The sequence below is a fragment of the Amaranthus tricolor genome, chromosome 12 (assembly GCF_026212465.1).
Source record: "Amaranthus tricolor cultivar Red isolate AtriRed21 chromosome 12, ASM2621246v1, whole genome shotgun sequence".
Taxonomy (NCBI): Eukaryota; Viridiplantae; Streptophyta; class Magnoliopsida; order Caryophyllales; family Amaranthaceae; genus Amaranthus; species Amaranthus tricolor.
The window spans coordinates 20,590,230-20,615,443 of record NC_080058.1 but is presented as its reverse complement, the minus strand read 5'-3'; the positions used below and the strand labels follow the sequence as shown (position 1 = coordinate 20,615,443).

The 25,214-nt window shown below is 33.4% G+C and overlaps 1 protein-coding gene across 1 annotated transcript; it reads left to right on the top strand.

Moving 5' to 3' along the window:
* Window positions 1-6,339: 6,339 nt before the first annotated feature.
* Window positions 6,340-9,346, top strand: LOC130828688 (uncharacterized). The gene is made up of 6 exons (XM_057694652.1): window positions 6,340-6,632; window positions 6,786-6,798; window positions 6,886-7,044; window positions 7,147-7,213; window positions 7,316-7,546; window positions 9,312-9,346. Exons 1-6 carry the CDS (start codon window positions 6,340-6,342, stop codon window positions 9,344-9,346), a joined length of 798 nt encoding a protein of 265 aa, XP_057550635.1.
* Window positions 9,347-25,214: the final 15,868 nt, after the last annotated feature.

Here is a 25,214-nt window from a genome sequence, read left to right as displayed (position 1 = left end):
TTTTAACTCCTATGCTATTTTTAGCTTGAAGGAACCGTTTTCCTCTTTAAGCAAATGACAGCCGGACGTTTTTTTTTTAGCATTCCACTATCTTTTTCTTTTGAGAACGTGTAGGATAGTGGTAGGTGTGTCTAAGGTAACTGCTGGCTGTTCCCACTATAAATAGGAGGAACTTTGCTCAAACCGAATGATCATCCAAGACTGTCCATTAAGGGAGATCAATTAAGAAAAATATTTTCAGTTTTTCAATGCCAATTAATTTATTATATTTTTCTTAAAGCAATTATTTAATTTTTATCCTCTTGAGAATTTGGCCGTGTAAGGGTATTTGTGTGTTTTGTTGTAACTAGACTTAAGGGAAGTCTAGGGGAATAGAGAAGCTTCAAGAGAAGCGTGAGAAGAGAAAGAGAAGGAGAAAGAGAAGAGAAAGAGAAGTAGGCCTAGAGTAGAGAAGCTTCAACTGAAGCAAATTGTTTTATGTGATTGTAATTGATTGCCTAAAACATAGTGAGAATTTTAAAATCCCGGGGGGTCGTGGTTTTTCCTTCTTATTAGGCCAAGAAGGTTTCCACGTAAAATCGTTGTCTCCTTTTATCTTTTTCATTTTAAGTTTAAATTTTATTTTATTATATTCCGCAAAAATTAGAGGCAAAAATCTTAAACTTAATACACAACAATTCATTTCCCCTCTTGTTGCATTCGATCATCTATTAGCATTTCTACAATTGGTATCAGAGCAGTGTTCCTCATTTAATCAGGAAACCCTGAGAGCAGTATCTTGTTCCCTGGCAAGATGTTGAAGATGAACGCACGCATGGAAGAAGGGTACTCTACGCAAAGGCCACCCATGTTCGATGGGAAATTCTATACCTACTGAAAAAAATAGGATGAAAATTTTCATAAAAGCTGAAAATTACCAAGTATGGAGAGTAATTGAAATAGGAGATTTCGAGGTGACGACAATCAACTCCAATAATGAATCAATTCCAAAACCAATCCTTAAGTATGAAAAGGAAGACTTTCAAAAGATGGAGGTGAACGCTCTTGCGATCAAGCTACTTCACTGTGGTCTCGGGCCAAATGAACATAATCGTATCATGGGTTGTAAAACGGCAAAGCAGATTTGGGACCTGCTGGAAGTTACCCATGAAGGCACCAGTGAAGTGAAGCGCTCCAAGATTGATCTACTAATGTCCAGATATGAATGGTTCGTCATGGAACCTAGGGAGAACATTCAAGAGATGTTCTCCAGGTTCACAAATATCACGAACGAATTAGTCTCTCTTAGTAAGATCATTCCCGTTGATGAACAAGTCAGGAAAGTACTTAGGAGTCTCCCTCAAGACGAACGCTGGAGAGCTAAGGTCACAGCCATCCAGGAATCAAAAGATTTCACCAAGTTTAATTTGGAAGAGCTGGCTGGTTCCCTCATGACTCACGAGTTGCATTTGGGAACAGCTGACAGTACCCGAAGTAAAGGCTTGGCTCTAGCGGCAAATGATCATGAAGAATCAGAAACTGATGAGGAGAAGACTGCTATGTTAGCAAGAAAATTCAAAAAAATTCTTCAGAAATAGCAGATATGGCAATCAATGACATAACAAAGAAAGAGGAACTACTAACACGAAGACAAATTTTGAATGCCACAAATGTGGAAACACTGACCACTTCATCAAGGATTGCCCTCAATGGAAGAATGACAAGGGCAAGGGAAAGGCAAGAGAAGCTGGAAGACAACCCAAGAAAGGAAATTTCAAAACAGATTTTCGTAAAGCAATGATCGCAGCCTGGGGTGATACCGAAAGTGAGGCTGAAACAGAAGCTCCAGTAGAAGAAGAAACAGAAAATCTGTGTCTCATGGCATCTCATCACAGCAAGGATGAAGAGTCCAAAGAAAAAGAGGTAATGTCTTCTAGCTCATTTCCTAAATACCTGGTTAAATTCAGTAAGAACAAATTAATTAAGTTGCTCTTGAAGACACAAGAGAAATTAGATAAACTAAATACTAAGTGTCTCCAAATTAAGAAAGACCTCAACTCAAGTAAAGATCATGTTTCCTACTTAAATTCATTTAGGATCGATGTGCAAAGCAGATTTTTTAACCTGCTGGATCAGAATGTTATTTTGAAAGAAACAATTGAAAAAATGAAGTAGGAATCTATTATTCTTAATGTTGAAATAAATCAGTATAAATTGCTAGGATTAAGAAGGGACGTAAATGATATATCCACTCACATGTTTAGCACAGAATTTCAAAAGTTGAAATTAAAATTAGAATCCTGTGAAAAAGAAAATGAATATCTAAAAGACAAATTGAACTTAAAAGGAAAAGGGAAAATCAATGAAGTTCCCAAATGGATTCTAGATGCTAAAACAAAGAGTAAAGATGGCCTAGGTTATGTTAAGAATAATAGGAAGAAAAAGGTCTATGTAGATCTCCCCAGTAGTAAAGTCTGTTCCTTTTGTGGCAAAACTGGACACCTAAAAATTCAATGTGTAAAAAGGGAACAGCATACCAAAGCAAATAAAAATTATGTTGAACGCATATGGATTAAGAAATGTGATTCAAGTATTATCGACAGGGAACCCAAGGATGATTGGGTTCCTGAACCTAACCATTAATTTGCTTTGCAGGTTCAAGTGAGGGGGAACAACTCATGGTATCTCGACAGTGGGTGTTCCAAGCATATGACGGGTGACAAATCTAGATTTCTCTCACTTGAAGCCTATGATGGGGGAACAGTAACCTTCGGTGACAATATGAAGGGTGAGATAATCGCCAAAGGAAAGGTTGGAAAGTCATGTTCCCATGCCATTGACAATGTATTTTTAGTCGAGAATTTAAAACACAATCTGCTAAGTATTTCTCAATTTTGTGATAAAGGTAACTCTGTTAAGTTTACTTCTGAACGATGCATAATTTCTAGGAACGACACAAAAGATACTGTGCTCGAGGGAATCAGAAAAGGGAACACTTATGTAGTGGACCTGGACACTGTTCCCAAAACCAGTCTAACATGTTTAAGTGTCATAGAAGAAGACCCACTACTTTGGCATAAGTGTCTTGGTCATGCTAGTTTTACATTGATTAATACATTAAGATCAAAAGACCTAGTTAGAGGACTACCAGCTATAAAATTCCTTAACGAAGAAATTTGCGATCCTTGTACCAAAGGAAAACAAGTGAGGTCATCTTTTAAATCAAAGAATATGGTGACTACCGCTAGACCACTAGAATTAATCCATATGGATCTATGTGGACCAATGAGAATACAGTGTCGTAGCGGAAAAAAATATGTATTTGTCATTGTTGATGATTATAGTAGATTCACTTGGACCTTGTTTTTAGTAAGCAAAGACGAAGCTTTTGATGAGTTTGTTTCCTTCGCAAACAAAATACAAAAATCTACCAATAATCAAATAATCCACATAAGATCTGATCATGGAAAAGAATTTGAAAATTCAAATTTTACTATGTATTGTTATGAACATGGAATTAATCACAATTTTTCCGCACCTAGAACACCACAACAAAATGGTGTGGTAGAAAGGAAAAATAGAACTTTAGAAGAAATGGCCAGAACCATGTTGATTGCTAGCGGTTTACCTAGAAATTTTTGGGCTGAGGCCGTTAATACTGCTTGTTATATTATGAATCGTGTGTTAATAAGACCAATCTCTTCAAAAACACCCTATGAATTACTCAAAGGTGTTAAACCAAACATCTCCTATTTTCGTATATTTGGATGCAATTTTTTTGTACATGTTAATGGAAAACGAAGTATAGGCAAGTTTGATGAAAGAAGCGATGAATCAGTATTTCTTGGCTACTCATCACTTAGTAAAGCTTACAGGGTATATAATAAAAGAATAATGAGTGTAGAAGAGTCAGTTCATGTCATTTTTGATGAAACTAACTTCTCAACAAGTGGACAGGAAAACAACCATGTGAAAATAGGTCTTGCTCATCTAGAAGACGATGATGAAAAAACGAAAATACTAGATGAAGGAACAGCAGGTGAACAACTGATCCCAGAAGAGGCAGAAAGGAACGATAATAATCAGGAACAGACAGTATTTCAGGATCAGCAGACTGTCACCAATCCAGTTGTTCCCACATACGAGCAAGCAGATCTAGAAGCAGAACAGAACAATAATCAAGCAGATGAAACAGAACATGCTTCTGTTCCCACTAGAGAATACGTGCCTAAGCCTTGGAAATATCAAAGTAACCACCCTCTTGATTTGATTATTAGTGATATAAATAAGGGAACGCAAACCAGGTCCGAAATCAGAAACTTTTGTGCACACTTTGCGTTCCTATCATCACTTGAACCTAAAAACCACGAGGAGGCTCTAAAATATTTCAAATGGATAGTTGCCATGCAAGATGAATTGAATGAATTCGAAGTATGGCACTTGGAACCCAAACCAAAACACAAAAAGGTAATTGGGTTAAAATGGGTATTTCGGAACAAATTAGATGAGCACAGAATAATTGTAAGAAACAAAGCAAGGCTCGTGGTCAAAGGGTACAACCAACAAGAAGGTATTGATTATACCGAGACTTTTGCTCCGGTAGCAAGGTTAGAGGCTATTAGAATTTTAATCTCTTTTGCTGCATTTATGAACTTTAAATTATATCAAATGGATGTGAAATGTGCTTTTTTAAATGGCTTTCTTGATGAAGAAGTTTTCGTTGAACAACCCCCAAGTTTTGAAAATACCTCTTGTCCTAATCATGTCTACAAGCTTGATAAAGCTTTATATGGCTTAAAGCAAGCTCCTAGGCAATGGTATGAAAGACTGTCAAAGTTTTTGATACAAAATAACTTTATTAGAGGAAAAATTGACAAAACCTTATTCTTTAAGAATAAAGGTTATGATATCTTGGTTGTTCAAATTTATGTTGATGATATTATTTTTGGTGCTACTAATGACTTGTTATGTAAAGAATTCGCCAATCTTATGGGAACAGAATTTGAAATGAGCATGATGGGAGAACTAAATTTCTTCCTTGGTTTACAAATTAAACAAACTGAAAATGGTATCTTTATCCATCAACAAAAATACATAAAAGAACTTCTTAAGAAGTATGGACTATACAACAATAAGACAAACCACACACCCATGGCTACAAATGTTAGATTAGATGAAGACCTAAATGGAATTAATGTAGATCAAACAATGTATCGAGGCATGATTGGTTCTTTATTATATCTAACAGCTAGTAGACCTAATATTTCTTTTAGTGTCGGTTTATGTGCTAGCTTTCAATCGAACCCTAAAGAATCACATTTTACAGCAGTAAAAAGAATTCTGAGATACTTGAAGGGAACAGATGACTTGTCCTTATATTATCCTAAAAGTGATGTCTATGATTTGAAAGGTTTTAGTGATGCAGATTATGCAAGTGATCTAGTTAATAGAAAAAGTACATCAGGTATGGTACAATTTCTTGGCTCATGTTTAGTTTCATGGAATTCCAAGAAACAAAACACTGTTGCATTATCCACAGGCGAAGCTGAATACGTAGTAGCAGCAGCTTGCTGTTCCCAGATGCTTTGGATAAAACAGCAGCTAAGAGATTTTGGTATTAAATTTGAATGCGTTCCTATTTATTGTGATAATACCAGTGCCATATGTATATCTAAAGATCCAGTGCATCATTCACGAGTAAAACACATCCACATTAGGCATCATTTTCTTAAAGATAATGTTGAAAATAAAAATATTGTTGTAAAGCATGTTAACACTAATGAACAAGTCGCAGATATCTTGACCAAACCGCTTTTGAGGGAACAATATGAAAAGATGAGATTGGAACTTGGTATGATTAAGCTCCACTAAAGTTGAAAGCAAGAATTCTCCATGAAGCATCATGAAATTGAAAAGGTGAAATCAACCACAAAATCTTGATTGAAAATCAATTATTGAAGGGATCAGGTATACAGTTAATAAAGTACGTACTATGAATGTTTTCTTGATTGCATGTTTTAATTTGATCAGACCAAAGCAGTGTATGTTCGTTATCTTTCTTAATCTAATATAATATAATATAATATAATAACATCATTCATTTTTCTTTCATATTTTCTTTCTAATATATGGTCAACTTAAATCAAAATAATGGGAATTGGTTTATTTGGATACGTCCCAACTCTTCATCAATCCTTGATTTCAAATGTAATGATAAAAGCATTTAAAGGATTGGACCTTTGGGTAACCGTCATTTCAACCCCTTATTAAACCCTTCTCTTACATCACAATACTCACGCTTTATCATCTTCCTCAAGCAACCGTCATCTTCCTTTCCTCTCAAAGCATTTCAAGACCAAAATGAAAACCCCAAGATCTTCAAAAACCCCAAAAACCGGTAAAATTTCTCAACCACAACCTCTCAGTGTGGTTCATCCTCCACCCTTACTTGATGCTGCACCATCCTCAACTACTGAAACTACAAATGAAACACCTAAACCCTCCACTGAGCATGCCGGTACCAAACGCCAAATCCCCACTCCAAAAGGTGGTTCATCTTCTAGGATAGCCAAGCGTTCGAAGCATGCTGATCCTAACAGTACTGAAGAAGTATCAAAAGAGATGTCAGTAGGGTTCGGGTTAGATAAGTACTGGTATGATTCTACTCATTTTCCTCAACTGCATGACATTATACAAAATCAAGAATGGGAGGTATTGATGTCCAATTTTAGTGGAAACTCAATTTTTCCAAACCTTATGCGAGAATTTATTTTAAATTTCTCTAATGATTGTGGGATGTGTTCTAGTACTGTTAAGAACGTGAAAATAGAATTTAATAGTGCTATGTTGGGGGAATGGTTTAATGTTCCCGCTGTTGGTTTTGATACATATTATGTTGGGTCGAAGATAGCATTCTCTGGCATTAATGGACGAACAATTTTGAAATTTTTAGGGGTAGATCAAAAGAAGGGAAAGATTAGTCACAACGTTTTGTCTCCTCTGCATAAATTACTGTATAACGTTGCACGCAGATTCATATTACCCAGAAATTCCAAACGTAGTGAAGTGAGTTTGCGTGATGCAACCTTATTTTACTGCATGGCAAATCATATTAAGATAAAATTTTCATCATTGATGATCTCTCATTTATCTGATTGCATTGAAAAGAAAAGTTTTGTTGGTTATGGAGGACTATTGACTTGGGTTTTTAGAAAATTTGATGTATCTTTAGAAGGTTTGGAGTTCCCAATGGGTCCTAACATGAAAATAGGTGCTAAATGTTTACAAAATTTGCACCTAAAACTAAATGATGAGGGGATGTTAATGCATGATTTAGAGGAGGTTGTTGAAATCGAATCAGAAGAGGAAGGGGTTGAGGAGGAAGAAGAGGAAAAGGAGAAATCAAGGAATGAGGAAAAAGAGAAGAAGGAGCACGAACCTGTTCCCACTGACAACATTGAAACAGGAGAAAAAGGGGAACAGGACGGAGAAGCAAGTAAGGGGGAAACAGGAGAACAAGAGGAAGCCTTGGAAGATAATGTTCATCACAATCTCTGCAGTGATTCAAGTGATGAAGAGATTGTGATAGCAATGAGGAAAAAGGCTAAGTTAATTCAGTGGAAGAGTAAGAGGTTAGCTTCGAAACGCAAGGCTACTATGGTTGATGAAACCACATCTAACACCATACCTGAGTCTACCTATAATAAACCTCCTTCTCCCAAGCCAATCACTCCACCACCACATCAAATTCCATCACCACCTCAATCACCTATTCACTTTACACCACCACCATTTCAATCTTCACCAGGTACTGGTTGTGCTAATCCTGATTTTGTTCCTGCAGCTTCTTCAAACTTCATACTCTCCAAGCTCCTTGACCTACAGTCTCAATTTATTGCTTCTCAAAATGAAATTCGAGTCTCACTTGCTTCAATCTTTGATCAACTTACCCTGATGGAGAACCGTCTTGGTGCAAAGTTGGATACTATTGAAGTGCAGACCGAATACATAGATGAAGAAGAGACTGCTCCTTGATTCCTCTTCCCATGTTTTTAATGATTTGTTGGCTCTAACATTTATCAAACAATTTCACTTTTGGTTTTGTACCATATGAGGTACAAAATTGTATTTGTTTTGTTGAACAACTGCTACAATTTCTTTCTTGTTAAATTATATTGTAACGAGTTGATTTGCTAAGTTATTTACAGTTGCTTTAATCTCTAGTATGCTCTAAAAAAATATTTTCAGTTTTCCAATGCCAATTAATTTATTATATTGTTCTTAAAGCAATTATTTAATTTTTATCCTCTTGAGAATTTGGTCGTGTAAGGGTATTTGTGTGTATTGTTGTAACTAGACTTAAGGGAAGTCTAGGGGAATAGAGAAGCTTCAAGAGAAGCGTGAGAAGAGAAAGAGAAGGAGAAAGAGAAGAGAAAGAGAAGTAGGCCTAGAGTAGAGAAGCTTCAAGTGAAGCAAATTGTTTTATCTGATTGTAATTGATTGCCTAAAACATAGTGAGAACTTTGAAATCCCGGGGGGTCGTAGTTTTTCCTTCTTATTAGGCCAAGAAAGTTTCCACGTAAAATCGTTGTCTCCTTTTATCTTTTTCATTTTAAGTTTATGTTTTATTTTATTATAATTCCGCAAAAATTAGAGGCAAAAATCTTAAACTTAATACCCCCCCCCCCCCCCCCCCCCCCCCCTCTCTTGTTGCATTCGATCATCTATTAGCATTTCTACAACAAGTTTATAATGTTTGTCCAGCTACTGGTTGACAATGGTTGTTAAATTCTACTTTGAAAATAGTTTTTTGCTATCCTTACTCCATGAACTTCATCCATGCCTTTGTAAAACATTTGAGTAGTTCTCTTAAAACTTGTTTGGAAGTAAATTAGTTTTTTTTTGGGTTATTGTAATTGGACTAAACTTTCTCTACAAGTCCTAACAATACTACGCTCTTCCATGTAGTAACTATGATATCTTACGTTGTTCAATCATCCAAATTCAACATATTACATTGTAGTCACACAAACGTACCGGCTTTTATGAATAAGGTCTCTCGATAAGACTAGTGTCACCCTAGTGAACTCCCTTGCTTAATAATATTTAACTTAAATGTTCAAGTATGACCTTCCTCGCTCTAAGATTCTTTGAGATATTTATTATTTTGAGATCATACTATTGTCCAACCTTTTCATATATGATCTTTAAAGTGAGTAGATTAAAGTAAAGTGAATCAAGCAAACGTTCTATCGAGTCGATTGTTCTATGAGATAAATAAGTGAATGAAAAAGGGATTGTGATGTATAAGCTTGAAAGATGGTTTACTACAGGTTATAATGCATTCACTATGGGATATTACTATTGAGGGTTTCACTAAATGAAAGCTGTAATGAAAATTGTTAGTAAAAACAAGTCAAGCTCGAAATTTATAGGACCTTATGAGGTCACAAAGAAATTCGGATTGTCCTATTGTTGAGGTTACTCGAGTTACGGGGTCGTAACTTAATTTTAAGGGGGTAGAATGCGATAGAATTTTGCGCGTTTTCACGCATTTATTTAGTCTATGATACGAGCTTATTTAAAATTTTATATGCTTTTGATTGATTATCTGAGTCGATTGTGTGATGTTTGCATGCTTTCAATTAGTTGTTTGAGTCAATTTAGGTGATTATAAACACTCAAAATGAAATAAGTATGAATATTTTGATAAATTGAGTATCCTTTTTCTTAATAGTATTAATAAAGTCATGATCTTTGAGACGATTCTTTGACTTAAAATGGTTAGAACACCTTCTTGAGTAAATAGAAATACAAATTTTCATGATTAGTACCTCGGTTACTCCAGTTTCGGGGACGAAACTTCTTTTAAGGGGTTAGTCTGTAACACCCCGAGATTTTATGACGTCATTATTTAATATTTAAATGACTTTTGGAGATTTTATACTATATTAAACTTAATTTTTTTATTAGTTTTAAAAAATTTCTTTCATATACGAATTTAAATATTAACATTTATATTAAAAAAATAGATTTGCGATTTCTAAAATAAAGAGTTTTGAATTAATTTATTATTGAATTAAAAATCTATGAACAAAACAAATATGGGTTTCTTAGTTGGGCTTGACTAAAGGGTTATACTAATAAAAGAGGAGTTAGGGTTTTAAGTCAAAAATCACTCCTTGCCTCACTTGGAGAATCATACGCCTCTCTCTCTCTCTTCCCAAGTTCCCCTCTCTTCCTCACGGCTCCTCCCTCACACCAGTCCCAGCAGCAGGCGGCATCACCACTCTCACAAACAGCCATCGCTGCACAGACCACCCTTCCATCTCCCACAAACAGTCACGGCAGCAGCAGCCGTGTGCTCTAGTTGTTGCTCGTGCAGCCAGTCATAGTGGCCTGTTTTGGGCCCTCTCTCCTGCCAGTTTGGTCCCGTGCCACCACCACCACAACCTTCACTTACCTCTTCACCTCTTGCTAGTTTTACCTTTGTAAGACACCTCCTCTTCTTCCATTTAATTCTTCTTGTTTTCAATTAAAGTTTTATAAAGTTTATGAGTGTGATGTTGATTTTGTGATATTTTCATTGGATCTTTTTGTGGGTAAGACTTTGATTGATGAATTGAACATATTTATGATTTAGGGTTTGGAGTGTGATTAGAAATTATGGTTGTGTGTTAATTTTGGTGGTGTTTTACTACATGAACTTTATTTGTGTGTAATGTGGGAGTTTTGTCAGACATTATAGATTTCATTGACATTGTTGAAATAAAAAGAAATTATTATTGCTATTATTGTTGCAAATTATTGGAGAAAATGTTCCTTTTCATGCTCCTTTACATTGTGAAAAATCTTGTACATTGTAGTAAATTATATCACAACTTGAGGTTATCACTAACATCAATATCATTATAAGTTGCTAGTATTGATGATGTTGTTATACAAGTGTTAGTAGTCTAGGACATTTCATGGTGATGTGGCCTTATACTTTGAGTCTCATTGGTTTAAAGAAATCGTCATAAATTACGCTTTATTGTTGTGAAAACTTACTTGATTGTTGGTTTAGTGGATGCGAAAGCTTATGTGATTGTTGAGTTAATGTCATAACATATGAACAAGTATAAATTGAGTAATGTGAATTGGTTTAGTATGCATTAGAATAAGTGGAAGTTACTTTCAATGGGTGAATGATAGCTTGTTTTAGCATTTAGATGCTCTTAAGTGGAGACAAATAGGCTTATTAGTTCTATTCCAAACTTGTATAGGTTCCCAGTTCATAACAAGAAGGTAGAACCTTAGTTGGGTGATTATTGTGATTTTTGTCGTGCAGGGACGCTTACAGATATGTAGACGCGGTAACTAACTTTTATATGCTCATGTTTCAAAGTATGATCAATATTTGCGACTTTATGCATTGTATTAAAAATATGAAGTACTAGAGTAAGCCTTATACATGAATAGCTATTAATGGCGTGTCTCTTGAACTTAGAATGGTATAGACCCATAGAATTAAGGCATCATTAGAAGTTGAGCACAATTCCTCATTCATAAAATTACATTATGTTTACTTGGAGTCAGAATGATTCCTTTATAGATAAATTTAAGTTTATATGTGAGTTATCGGTGGGTCTTGCAAACCCCATGGTTCTCATTGATAGCAAGAGTATATGTGAGTTACCGGTGGGTCTTGCAAACCCCATGGTTGATAGCAAGAGTATATGTGAGTTACCGGTAAGTCTTGCAAACCCATGGTTGTCATCGATAGCAAGAGTATATGTGAGTTACCGGTGGGTCTTGCAAACCCCATGATTCTCATTGACGGAAAGTGTATATTTGAGTTATCGGTGGGTCTTGCAAACCCCATGGTTCTCATCGATAGCAAGAGTATATTTGAGTTACCGATGGATCTTGCAATCCCCAAGTTCTCATTGAAAGAAAGTTTATTGATTGATAGAAGGTTTATAGTTGAGATAGTCATGGGTCTTGCAAACCCCAAGGTCTTCATTGATAGAATAGTTTATACTAGTGAGAAGTGCCTCGTGGGTCTTGCGAACCTCTAGGGTTTTCCTATATAAAAAGATTATGCCTAAGTTGAGTTACCTCATGGAGTTAAAAATCCCAAGGATATACTATGATCACACATACTTTAAGGTAGACAAGCGTCGTAAAGCCATGCTTTAACATGAGGCATCAGGTAGTCTGTTAACGCCCTTAGTTAAGTTGATATCATACGTGTCTTATAGAGATGTTATGTGTAATAGGTACAGCAGTCCCGGTGTATAATTCACACTAATAATTATGTTTACAATAAATAATGCGAAATTCTTAAATTACAAACTACTAAAATCCATTAAAATTTAAAATCGTTTAAAAACATAAGTTTAAAATATTACAATTAAGAGAATAACACATATTATTTTCTCAAAACATTATAAAAGCATATATACACCATGATCATCAAAGTCACCAATATGTAAAATAAATATAAGCTAAATCCTTGAAAAAGAAAATAAATGTTGCGGCCTGGATCGAAACTTAAAGTTAAACCTTCCTGCAAAATACTGTGATCCATGATACGGATGACTGCAGTTTGAATCAGAATCAGCACCTAACGCCAAGTACAAACTCCTCAACAATGTAATACTATGACAATCATAATATACTCACAGGATCCGCAAAGTACATTTCACAACTTGATTTTAAGTTCCTCGGTTCTCGGATCACATTTTCAATTCTAGAATACTTTCAACAATTTTTCACATTCATCTCATGAATGTAAATAAATATATTTGCTATAGTCACCTACACTTGGTAACTATAAGGTTCATCCAATGGATCTATTTAGATCCAAAATCACATTTGCACAACACACATAATAATGACTTTCTGATATATGTAAGGGTCTGTCTAGAGGAGGAACATATTCAAAACTCTAACTGTGATGGGAGCCATCGCTCCACCAATTTTTATGCTCGAGCTTCTACAGGATGGGACTCTCTCGGTCCCCCTATCTAACCCCGCATTTCTACGTGCCGGGAAACACGGGCGCCGGATTACACTCCGGTCCGTGGGTTGACATTTCCTTACTATCAGAGTCATTCATCCAAGTAAACATAATTTCTAACAAGACTCCATGTTATTAATTTCACATTGTTATAAGTCAAACCTAGTCTAGTCAAACTCCAAGTCAACATTCTCATAAGGCAAAGTCTACATATTTAATAATTCAATAATTAGAGATTCTCAATAAATACAATTCCAAAAAGTATGACAAAATTATGGGGACTATATAAGTTCTTTACAAGACCATATAAACTTATAAAGCCTAAGGAAAATTTTCGTAATATTTAATAAGGAGTTTCCATCGATGAAACATATAATTTAAATAAAATTCATAATAACTAATAAAAATATTGTAAAAATATATTAGAGGTCTAGAAGCTATATGATGTGAGTTTTAGACCAGAACGTTCAAGAAAAACAAGCCTATGGATTATAACTAAATTGTTTGGCAAATTTACCGATACCTCGACATAAAATTATTAATATCCTCAAATGTTCACGAAAAATTTATCCTAGAGTCCCTCTATGATCCTACTGTAAAATAGTCCATTTAGTATTTATTATTTCATATTTTATCATTTTTGAATTTAACGTTTTACTTAAAATTCACAACGGTCCATAGATGGTCATATTATATAAACTTATCCAATAATCAAATTATAAACCTATTGCCCATATAAGAGTCTTACAAAGATTATAGCTCGAAATAACTTCATTCAGTAATTATTTTATACTTTAACATTTTATGTTTTATTGGTAAGTAATAAAAGATTTAGTAAAAAAATTTCATAGAAAAATAATACCAAAAGTTTATACTTTGGTCCAAACTTGTAGGAAAAATAATAATATGATTTTACAAACCATTTTATCCATTAATATTATATTTAACCCCCTTTAATATAATAGAACATATTTTATTAGTTAATATTCCATAAATATCCATTTTAATGAAATAACTTTAAGGAAATAAATCTAAATGATTTTATAACTTTTATCTATTGTGGAGTTCATATAAAATACATTCCTAAAACTACTAAGCTCACATAAATTCATCCACAACAATAACTTCACAAAAACACCTCAAAAAAAATATTTCTATGCAATTTAACATAATAGAAATTCATAAAATTATCATGCATGAACACTAGAGTAAAAAATACACATAATAAAATATATATCCATCAATAATATCATATAAATAAAAAAAATTCAAATTTATATATTTTTCTTTTGTGACCTTAAGTTAATACCGATTTCGGGTAATAATCACAATACTCATAAATTTATAATGTAAATATATGAATAGCATTTCTAACATTAATATATATATATATATATATATATATATATATATATATATATATATATATATATATATATATATATATATATATATATATATGTATATATATATATATATATGTATATATATATATATATATATATATATATATATATATATATATATATATATATATATATATATATATATATACATATATATATATATACATATATATATATATATATATACATATATATATACATATATATATATATATATACATATATATATATACATATATATACATATATATATATATATATATATATATATATATATATATATATATATATATATATATATATATACATATATATATATATATGTATATATATATGTATATATATGTATATATATATATATATATATATATATATATATATATATATATATATATATATATATATATATATATATATATATATATATATATATATATATATATAAATATAAATATATATATATATATATATATATATATATATATATATATATATATATATATATATATATATATAAATGTATATATATATATATATATATATATATATATATATATATATATATATATATATATATATATGTATATATATATATATATATATATATATATATATATATATGTATATATATATATATATATATGTATATATATATATATATATATATGTATATATATATATATATATATATGTATATATATATATATATATATATATATATATATATATATATATATATATATATATATATATATATATATATATATATATATCTATATAATATCATAAATTTTCAATTTATAACATGCATATACTTAAACTTATAATAAACACTTTACTTTTACTTTTGATACAAAAATGTGTTATTCTTACTTTAAGCCAACATGCAAGATATAATTAAATCAATCTAAAATATTGCCATATCTTTCACATACTCAAGTAAATATAATATAAATGTCATATAGTAAGAAGGTTAAGAAGTGTGTACCATGAGCCACCAAGGATGCAAGAGAAATAATAAGAAATAAGAACACTAAAATAAGAAAAAGTAAGCTCCAAGAATAATCTTCAAGGTTTCAAGAATAATAATCCAACCTCCCAAAATAATAATACGAGAACCTTACAAAAGTTGATGATTTTGACTTAGGAAATTATAAAATTATTTTCCATCTTTATCTTTAACTCCAATTATAAATTCCACATTCAACTTAAAGTTCAAATCTCTCACCATCAAATGTCCCTTTTCGGCATGTCTTACTAAAATGCTCATAACCTCTAGCTCCCAACTCCAAATCCAATGATTCAAGTGTCTAATAGGTCACCACTCCAAGACCCATATTTCTCAAGAACAAACTATAGTGTTAAAATGAGTATAAAATGGTCGAAAATCGAAAAAATAGAAGGTGTTTGAAATTGGCTTACTCTTAGTTGTCGATAATGTTTGAGGGCAAAAAATAACCTTTTATGCTCCAATTGATACAATTCTTGGGTCTAAAATGTGAGGCATTGTTTGTATAAGATCACTATAAGGTTTATTTATACATGCATGAAGAGAAAAAGGAGTAAACACTTCAAATTGTGTTCATGTATATAGTTGACCAAAAAAGAACAACAAATTTTGAATGTTTGCTTAAGGATGAGGGACTTATAGAGCTTGTATATGTGCATGTGAGGTATCAATGAAAAGCTTAGGATGTCTAAAATATTATAGTATAAAAGTAAGAGGCACTTATTGAGATAACATGGGAGAAAAAGGATGATTTGTTGAAGGTATATGAGCTACCAGGAACTGTTAAGGTGAAGGGGTAGAAAGATGGGGATGAATCTCTCATTTCTGGAGGGATATAAGGTCGTGTAAGGTACCTAGAGAAAGCTTAGAGTGTTAGGAAATTTTTCCAAGTGGTAGTACTCAATTATATAGGGTATAGCTTAGATAAATTAGGGTAACTTTCAGACCGTACAAAACTGTCACTGAACCTGACCTTTGTACAAATCTACACTCTTTTATTTAATTATACCACAAGCTACCTCAATCTAATGGTTTAGTATCTTCATTTACTATTTTAAATTAATTTTAGAAGTCACCTAATAGTATCAAGCAAAATTTTTAAATCCTTGTTTTTTAGAAAATGATATATTTTCTTTAAAGCTAATATAAAACCATAATCAAAACTTATTTTTAAATACCAAAAAGACTATAATATCATTATAAAAGCTTTTTCATACTCTTTTCTATTTAGATGAATATATTTTCTTAGATTCAAATATAAGTACTTTTATTAAAGAACTTAAAATAAGCTTTTGTCAACATTTTTATTGAAGACATTTGCAAATAATATAAAGTTTTATAATAATAAACCAAATTTAAATATTTATAAAATCAACGAAGTTTAGAAGGAAATTTATGTTATTATAGTAAATCAAATTAACTTTGATAAAATTAAGTACATCTAAATCTTTACTTTAAATATAATAATAACATTTAACAAAACAAGACTTAGTTTATTCAAAATTAAATGTTTCAAAAATTAAACTTTCATTATGTTTGGCACTTAAGGATAAATAACTAGATAAGTTACTAGCACTAATCCATACTCAAGGCTGTTTAAGCGAAGATTAAAAGAGGTTTAAATATAAGGATATTACATTATGATTTTGAGAAAAGGAGTGTCAAGATATACATTTCACCCATGAACACATCGTTCGTGTTGGAAAAGAATAATTGAGATCAAGAAATATAGATGGATGATAAATAGTTACTAGTTATGTTTTGTGTTTTACGAAATCATCTTTATACAGTTGGATAACATAATGTTAGCTAATTTGTTGACCTTATTATATTTGGTGTTAGTTACTGACTTATATGTATTTGTGTTTATGTTTGATTTATTATCACTTTCTATAATGTTTCTACTATGATACATTTGGCTTATGGTCTGATGTTGAGCAGCAGGAACATCCTAGATAGGTGTAACAGGTATTGGAGCTTCTTCTGCATTGCATTGGGGAAGAGTGATGAGTGCGAAGCATAACACGAGTTATGCATTATTCTTTTGACTTCGTAGCTCTTTCATGTCTTTTTTAAACCATAGGTAGTATATGTTTTTAGTATGAGGCATTGTTTCCTCCGTTGTATTTTCATAATTCTGCTGCGTAGTTGACTAGTTGTGGTTTTAGTATGTTTCTTTTTATTCCTTTTAAACTCAAGTGTTGACACTGAAACCACGATCCATGCTTGTCATGATGATTCGAGGGGCTGATAATGAATCATTCCGTCGTGATACGAGATTTTAAAGGCGATGATGCCTTGGATGAGTTTAGTTATTTTATTGTATTTTATATTCCATCACGCCCTCAATTTTTAACGGAAATGCTGCAGGAATTTGACTTACAATTTTAGATTTTTATTTTATTTTATTTTTAATGTAACACCCGAATTTCCTCCTGTCCTTTACGATTTTGGTTTCGTTTAAGGGGTTGGAAATTCAAGGGTGTTACACATTTTTAGAGAACTTAAAAATAACATTATTTTCGGATCTTTCTATATAACTTAATGACTTTTCATTTAAAAATAAAGATTGTTAGATTTACTTACCCTTTGATATTTTATTACTTTGGAGATGAATGTGTGTTGAACAACACTTCTTGAATAAGACACACAACTTGAGATTTTAGGATAGGAACAAAAAAGAAAGATGGTAAGTGGATGGAAGAAAAATGTCTTATTTTTCCTTCTTAATATCAAAATTTTAAAGGCTTTTTAAGAGATTATTTTTCTTAGTTTTTAGTAATAAAATACCAATTCAATATTAATCTTTATAGAAAGATTTCTAGTAAAAAGAATTTTACATGAACAAGTTTAACAAAACTAGAGAAATAATGAAATGAACATAACTTACTCTATTTTTCATAGACTTCTTCAAGTTTGGTGTCTAAGAAAAAATCTTAAAATGAAGTGTTTTATGAAAGATATGAGTGTCTAAAAATAAATATTCATAAGTTTTGATGGATTTTTGGAGAAGATTTGATGAGAAAGGAAGGTATTTTAGTATTTGAAACTTTGAAGGATTCTAGTGTTTGTTCTTGGATGAATTTGGCAGCAATGTGTTTTTGCTTCTAATATTTGCCTCTTACATGCTTGTAATGATGCACAAGCTTTGGATACGACGAAAGGGCCTTTGGGTAAAACAATTTGCTTTAGTATGTAATTGTACAAAGGCTAAAGAAGTGTAGTGATGCAACTAGAAAAATTGAAATGGATAAGACAAATTATTAAAAAAAAACATAGAATGAGAGTAAACTTAACTTATTTCCAAATGTAAGCGCCTCTAGTCCCAAAGCTCAGGTTCAGTGCTGTTCGCAGTTACTACCTGCGAACAGCAGCAAACTGGTCAAAAAAGGCAAAAAGTTGTTCGCACTTACTAAGTGCGAACAGAGTTAAACCTGGTCAAATAGGGTCAACCCCCTATTCACAGACACTAACTACGAACAGTTGCTTGACCAGGTTTTCCTCTGTTCGCACTTACTAAGTGCGAACAGTTCTTTGACTTTTTTTGACTTGTTCAAACTAGCCGTTATATTGTCAAACTAGTCGTTAAATCAATCTTCTATAAATACAAAAACCTTATAACTCAATTCATTCATTCATATTCACCATTTTATAATCCTAAGTTAAAGTAATTTTCTATAAATTAGATTAATTCCCTATTGTTATTATTGAATTGAATTATTGTTGATTTTTTTAATGTTACTATTGAATTTACTTAATGCTTCTAATTAAAGTCTTTATGCTTTTTCATTAATATATCTAAAAGCTTCATTCAATGGAATAGCATTGTCATTGTGGTCATGAAGTTGAAAATTATTAGGCTCGACAAAGAGAATGAGGAGCTTAGAAACGAGATACTAACTTGAAAAGGGAAGCAATTTATAAGGCGCGTAGGAGTGAAGAAACCGATAAGATATTGAAAAAGTTTAAGAAGGAACCCTAGGTTGTAATGCTTGTAAGTCATGAATAAGCTATGTATTTGTAATCGTTATTAATGCATTTATGTTGAATTTTTGGCATCATTTTCCCTAATTATTGAGTCATTTCTGTTTGATATATTTGCAATAGAGAAATCAACATAAGTTTTTACAAGTCAATGTATGTTCTAGGGGGATGATTCATCGCCAAAAGTCCAAGCATTCGTAAGTTAAAGCTTGGAGATTATGATAAACTAAATAATCATATATATATATATATATAAACACAACTAAATATATACAAATGTTTGAAATATACAACTAAATAAACATATATATACATAGTCAATCAAAATACACAAAAACCTAACGCTAACGCTTATCCCCCTCTTCTACCGTATCTAACTGAGTTGGTCTCCTACGCCTCCTAAGGTAGTAAGAGGCGTTCACGTGTCGCTCTGGTAGCGGAGGGAACTGGTACTGTGATGGCTGGGATGGCCCATCCTGCGAGTTCCCCGCTACGTCTCCGGGGTATGACAAGTCCATCTCCTCCAAATGAACGTCATAAGGAGGAGATGAGACGTGCACATCGGCGGTAGCCAGTGATGACTCCGCAGCGACTTCCGTGATAAAGTGCTCGAACTGCATCTCGAGGAGCATGCCTTTGGGTACGACGAAAGGGCCTTTGGGTAGAACAAGTTTAAGAAGGAACCCTAGGTTGTAATGCTTGTAAGTCATGAATAAGCTATGTATTTGTAATCGTTATTAATGCATTTATGTTGAATTTTTGGCATCATTTTCCCTAATTATTGAGTCATTTCTGTTTGATATGTTTGCAATAGAGAAATCATGATAAGTTTTTACAAGTCAATGTATGTTCAAGGGGGATGATTCATCGCCAAAAGTCCAAGCATTCGTAAGTTAAAGCTTGGAGATTATGATAAACTAAATAATCATATATATATATATATATATATATATATATATATATATATATATATATATATATATATATATATATATATATATATATATATATATATATATATATATATATATATATATATACATATATATATATATATATATATATATATATATACATATATATATATATATATATATATATATATATATACATATATATATATACATATATATATACATATATATATATACATATATATATATATATATATATATATATATATATATACATATATATATATATATATATATATATATATATATATATATATATATATATATATACATATATATATATATATATACATATATATATATATATATACATATATATATATATATATATACATATATATATATATATATATATATATATATATATATATATATATATATATATATATATATATATATATATATATATATATATATATATACAACTAAATATATACAAATGTTTGAAATATACAACTAAATAAACATATATATACATAGTCAATCAAAATACACAAAAACCTAACGCTAACGCTTATCCCCCTCTTCTACCCTATCTAACTGAGTTGGTCTCCTACGCCTCCTAAGGTAGTAAGAGGCGTTCACGTGTCGCTCTGGTAGCGGAGGGGACTGGTACTGTGATGGCTGGGATGGCCCATCCTGCGAGTTCCCCGCTACGTCTCCGGGGTATGACAAGTCCATCTCCTCCAAATGAACGTCATGAGGAGGAGATGAGACGTGCACATCGGCGGTAGCCAGTGATGACTCCGCAGCGACTTCCGTGATAAAGTGCTGGAACTACATCTCGAGGAGCATGCCTTGTGCAATCTCCCGTATCGGCTCCTCATGGCTGGACCAGATGACGGCTGCCGCACCTTGTGCCTGCAATTAATAGTTAGTTAAAGTAATATTATATTATGTAATTGGCAACTTCATCATTTAAATGCAAATGAAGACTTACAAATTGGATAATCGTAGGCGCAGCAGGAGCATAATGTGCCGCTGCAATGATGCCACGTGGTGTCATCCATCGGCGAGTGATGGAAAATAACTACGACATGTAGTCAGGTATAGTAGGTGTGCCAACAACATCGATTGGCACACCTTGGGCCAGCAGTTCCAATCTCTGATCTCAACGAGCGATGTGGCGCCCGTTGATCTCCGTCCAATTCGCCGTACCCTGATTCTTGCGCGAAATAAGGTGCAACTCGGGTTCAGTGTCGCAAGGTGGTGGAATGTTCTGTACCAACCCATATTGGCGCAGTACGCGCTCTGGTAGATGTACTTCGACAATTTCGAAGCATATGAGTGGCATAAAAGTCCTCCACGCACTTGACTGAATCCCCGAGTGCTCGGGCACAAGTACGTAGGCTTCGACAGGGTACGGGTCCCACAAAAACTATAATATATGTTATGAAAATGTAAACGATGTATTAATTAAATTGCAATGATGCTAATGAGTACTGAAATCTCTACCTGGTTGGGTCGCAGCAGGTCTAACTGATCCCGGTATAATCCTAGATCGGTCCATGTATGTTTGCGCGTTCGGAGCGCAAAATTCCACCATGATCCATATGCAACATCTGGTGGGGATTGTTGCGGAGGAGCAGCTTCACCACGACCAACACTTCTGTAAGGTTGGCCGATCAGAATATGCTCCCACGCCCACAACTAACAATTACAAATGTATTTATTATGTAATTTACCAAATATAAATTAGAATTAAATGTTATTATTATTACCTGTAATATGGTTAATGGTCCTGCAATCTCCTGTACAAATACCCTAGGGTCGCGGAACCCCAGCTATACTCGGCAATGCGCTCCCAGGGGTCATCTAGTAACGTCAAATGTAGGAGCTGAACTTGGTTGTTTGTTTTATCAGCAAACAAGACAACTCCTATAAAATATAAGAGATACGCCTTGGCGCACCTCAAAATGGTGCCCTCATCAGCACCTTCGGGGAGCTGTGAGAAGGTCTGAACCAACCATGTACATCGCAAACCGCTCCCCCAAATGATATCCGCTGGAGGGCGCTCTCCCAAGATACGGTGAACCATGTCATAGTAGCTTGATAGCTGGCGTCCAGCGGTAGTCACGGCACGTTCCTCGATGGGAAGCGTGTTAGTAAGCTTACATCAAGAAGTGTGATGGTAGCCTCAAGGAGAGGAAGATGAAAGGTGTGCGTCTTCTGACGCCATCTCTCTACTAGTGTTGTGATAATAGCACGGTCAACTCTACCGAACGCAATGAGGTGAAAGTCATATAACCTCGTGCGCTTAAGGTACGGGATGATCCTCTCGTCGATCACCCATGACCTCTTATCGATCATTGGCATGAAGCAAGGTTCATATGTACTTGCATAACTTTGAGAAGTATAGTACGGATCCACAAAACACTCATATGAAAGGTGTCGTTTGATGCAAACATCAAGTAGTTGTGAAAACGTTATGTGGTATATCTCCTGTTTGTTACATGTGCACTTCCTTTTATTCAAGTCCACATTTTGAATCTTACCCCCCTTGGACGATCCTCTATTTCCCCGCCCAGTCTTAACTTCGAAAGCACCTCTTCTATAGTCAAATGCGATAATCTCATGAAAGTTTGCCTTCTCGATCTTTCTATTGATAATCTTGGTGGCATGCGATGTGTACATGTGTCCTACAAGTAACCATGCACTAGCACGTTCACGTCTTTGAACAAAATAATCGTTTACCCGATAGAAGGTGAATTCAACTAGTGTTTTCAAAGGTAAGAAACGTACACCCTTCATCACATAGTTGAAAACTTCAGCAAAGTTCGTGTTAGTAACGCCATACCTATGACCTCCATCATCGCACGACTACTTAGACATCTCACCTATGTCATCAATTCAGAAAATTGCCTCTCGTTTTGCAGTCCCGATTGCCTTCAAGCCATTCATTAACTTAGCTTATTGTCTTTGCTCAGTAGTTCTACCAAACAACTTCTTTAGTTGAGCATTACCCATAGCACGATTAAAATTGCTAAGCAAGTGACATAAGCAAAACCTATGATAGGTATAAGGTGGTTGCCACTCCCGCTCTTCCATGGTTGCTAAAATACCCGCGTGTCTGTCAGAAGTAACGCATAAACCCATCCTCTATGTGACATGCTTACGAATACAAGCCATGAACCACGACCATGCACCTATACACTCCTTCTCAACCAAGGAAAACGCTAATGGAAAGATTCCCTTATCACCATCTTGGGTAATGGCAGTCAATAAGGTATGACAATACTTACCATACAAGTGTGTGCCGCCAATGGCGATAACAGGTTTACAATGATTAAAGCCCTCAATGCAAGGTTTAAAAGCCCAAAAGACACGTTGGAAGGTTCTAATATTAGGTCACACATATACACCCACGTCATTGTCTTCCTTAAAAAACCACTAACCTTCTAAGCCCGGGTTAGAAAATTGCAAAGCTTTTTAAAAGCGTGGAAGGAGAGAGTAAGAACCTTCCCAAGTTCCATATATGGACAACAAGGCTTGTTGCTTAGCACACCACGCTCTCTTATAATTCACTTCTATACCAAAACGATCTTTAACCATCTGCCCAACGACAGATAACTTAATTGATGGGTCTTTGAAAACACAGTTTCTAATCACATTGTTAATAACAGAAGATGTCAAGTGAATGTGTCCAGCAGAGACAGTGTCACTACCCAAAACACAATACCCATGCTTACCATTGTACGTAACAATACGCCATGAAGATGAATATGAATCGAGCGTAGCCCTAAGTCTCCAGGAACAGCCCCACTTACACTTCAAGGTAAGGACGGTTTGGTTTGAAGTCTTCGTTCTATACTCCACATTTCTACGAATATGATACACTTTTATAGCGTCCAACAAAGCTTCCTTACTATCGAACATCATACCCCTCTCCAACTCCCCTTCTTCGGTGTAAGTGGAATCACAAGCCTAAGTCCTCCAGGAGTTGTCCTCCTCATACTCGTCTAGGGGTGGACATAGAGCATAGGGTGTAGGAGCAACAATTATAGGAATGTTACCTAAGGTCATGTCATTTGCTAGGGCATCCTCATTGACATCCACATCATCCTCAGAAGGATCGTTAATGAGCTTATTACTCTCATTACCATCATCCCAAGGTCCCATCTCATCACTTTCTCCTAAGTTAACCACTGCATCACTTGAAACTTGATTCAGAGGGGGTTGGGAAGGAGTACAAGATGGAGAAGGAACAAAGGGATTTTGAGTTTCTTGAGTTGATATGGGCATAGGCGTAGGAGAAGGATTAGAAGCACCTAGATTCCTAAGGGTACTTCTTCTACGTATAACTCCAAAGAGGGTATTTGGGTAGACTTTGAATGCTCCCACATAGCATCTATAGCCTCATCATCCTCAACCAGAAAAGCTAGCAATTCTCCCCTCATGTCATATTTAAAGCTTATATTTATGGTACTTCTAGTGGAGTCAAATCCAATCTTAGAACATATAAAATGTTTAAACTCATTCAAATCCATGTTCGAGTTGCATGCAAACAACCTACGTCTACCCCCAACATAATGAACTTTGCCACTACTTTCTCGAATAGAACCATTCCAAAAATATACTATAGTGACACGAAATGATGCCATTTCTACATGAATACAAACAAAACTTAAATAACTAAAATTTGTTTATAAAGATATCAACTACATTAACTATATTATATGACAATAACATATAAACTATGTTTCTAATATATCACTAACATATAATTTAAACAATCTTTGATTAACATATATCAATTACATTATCTATATTATATAACAATAACATATAAACTATGTTTCTAAAACCAACTCAATAAAGTAATTAAAACAATTATATCAATTACTTTATTCCAATACAAT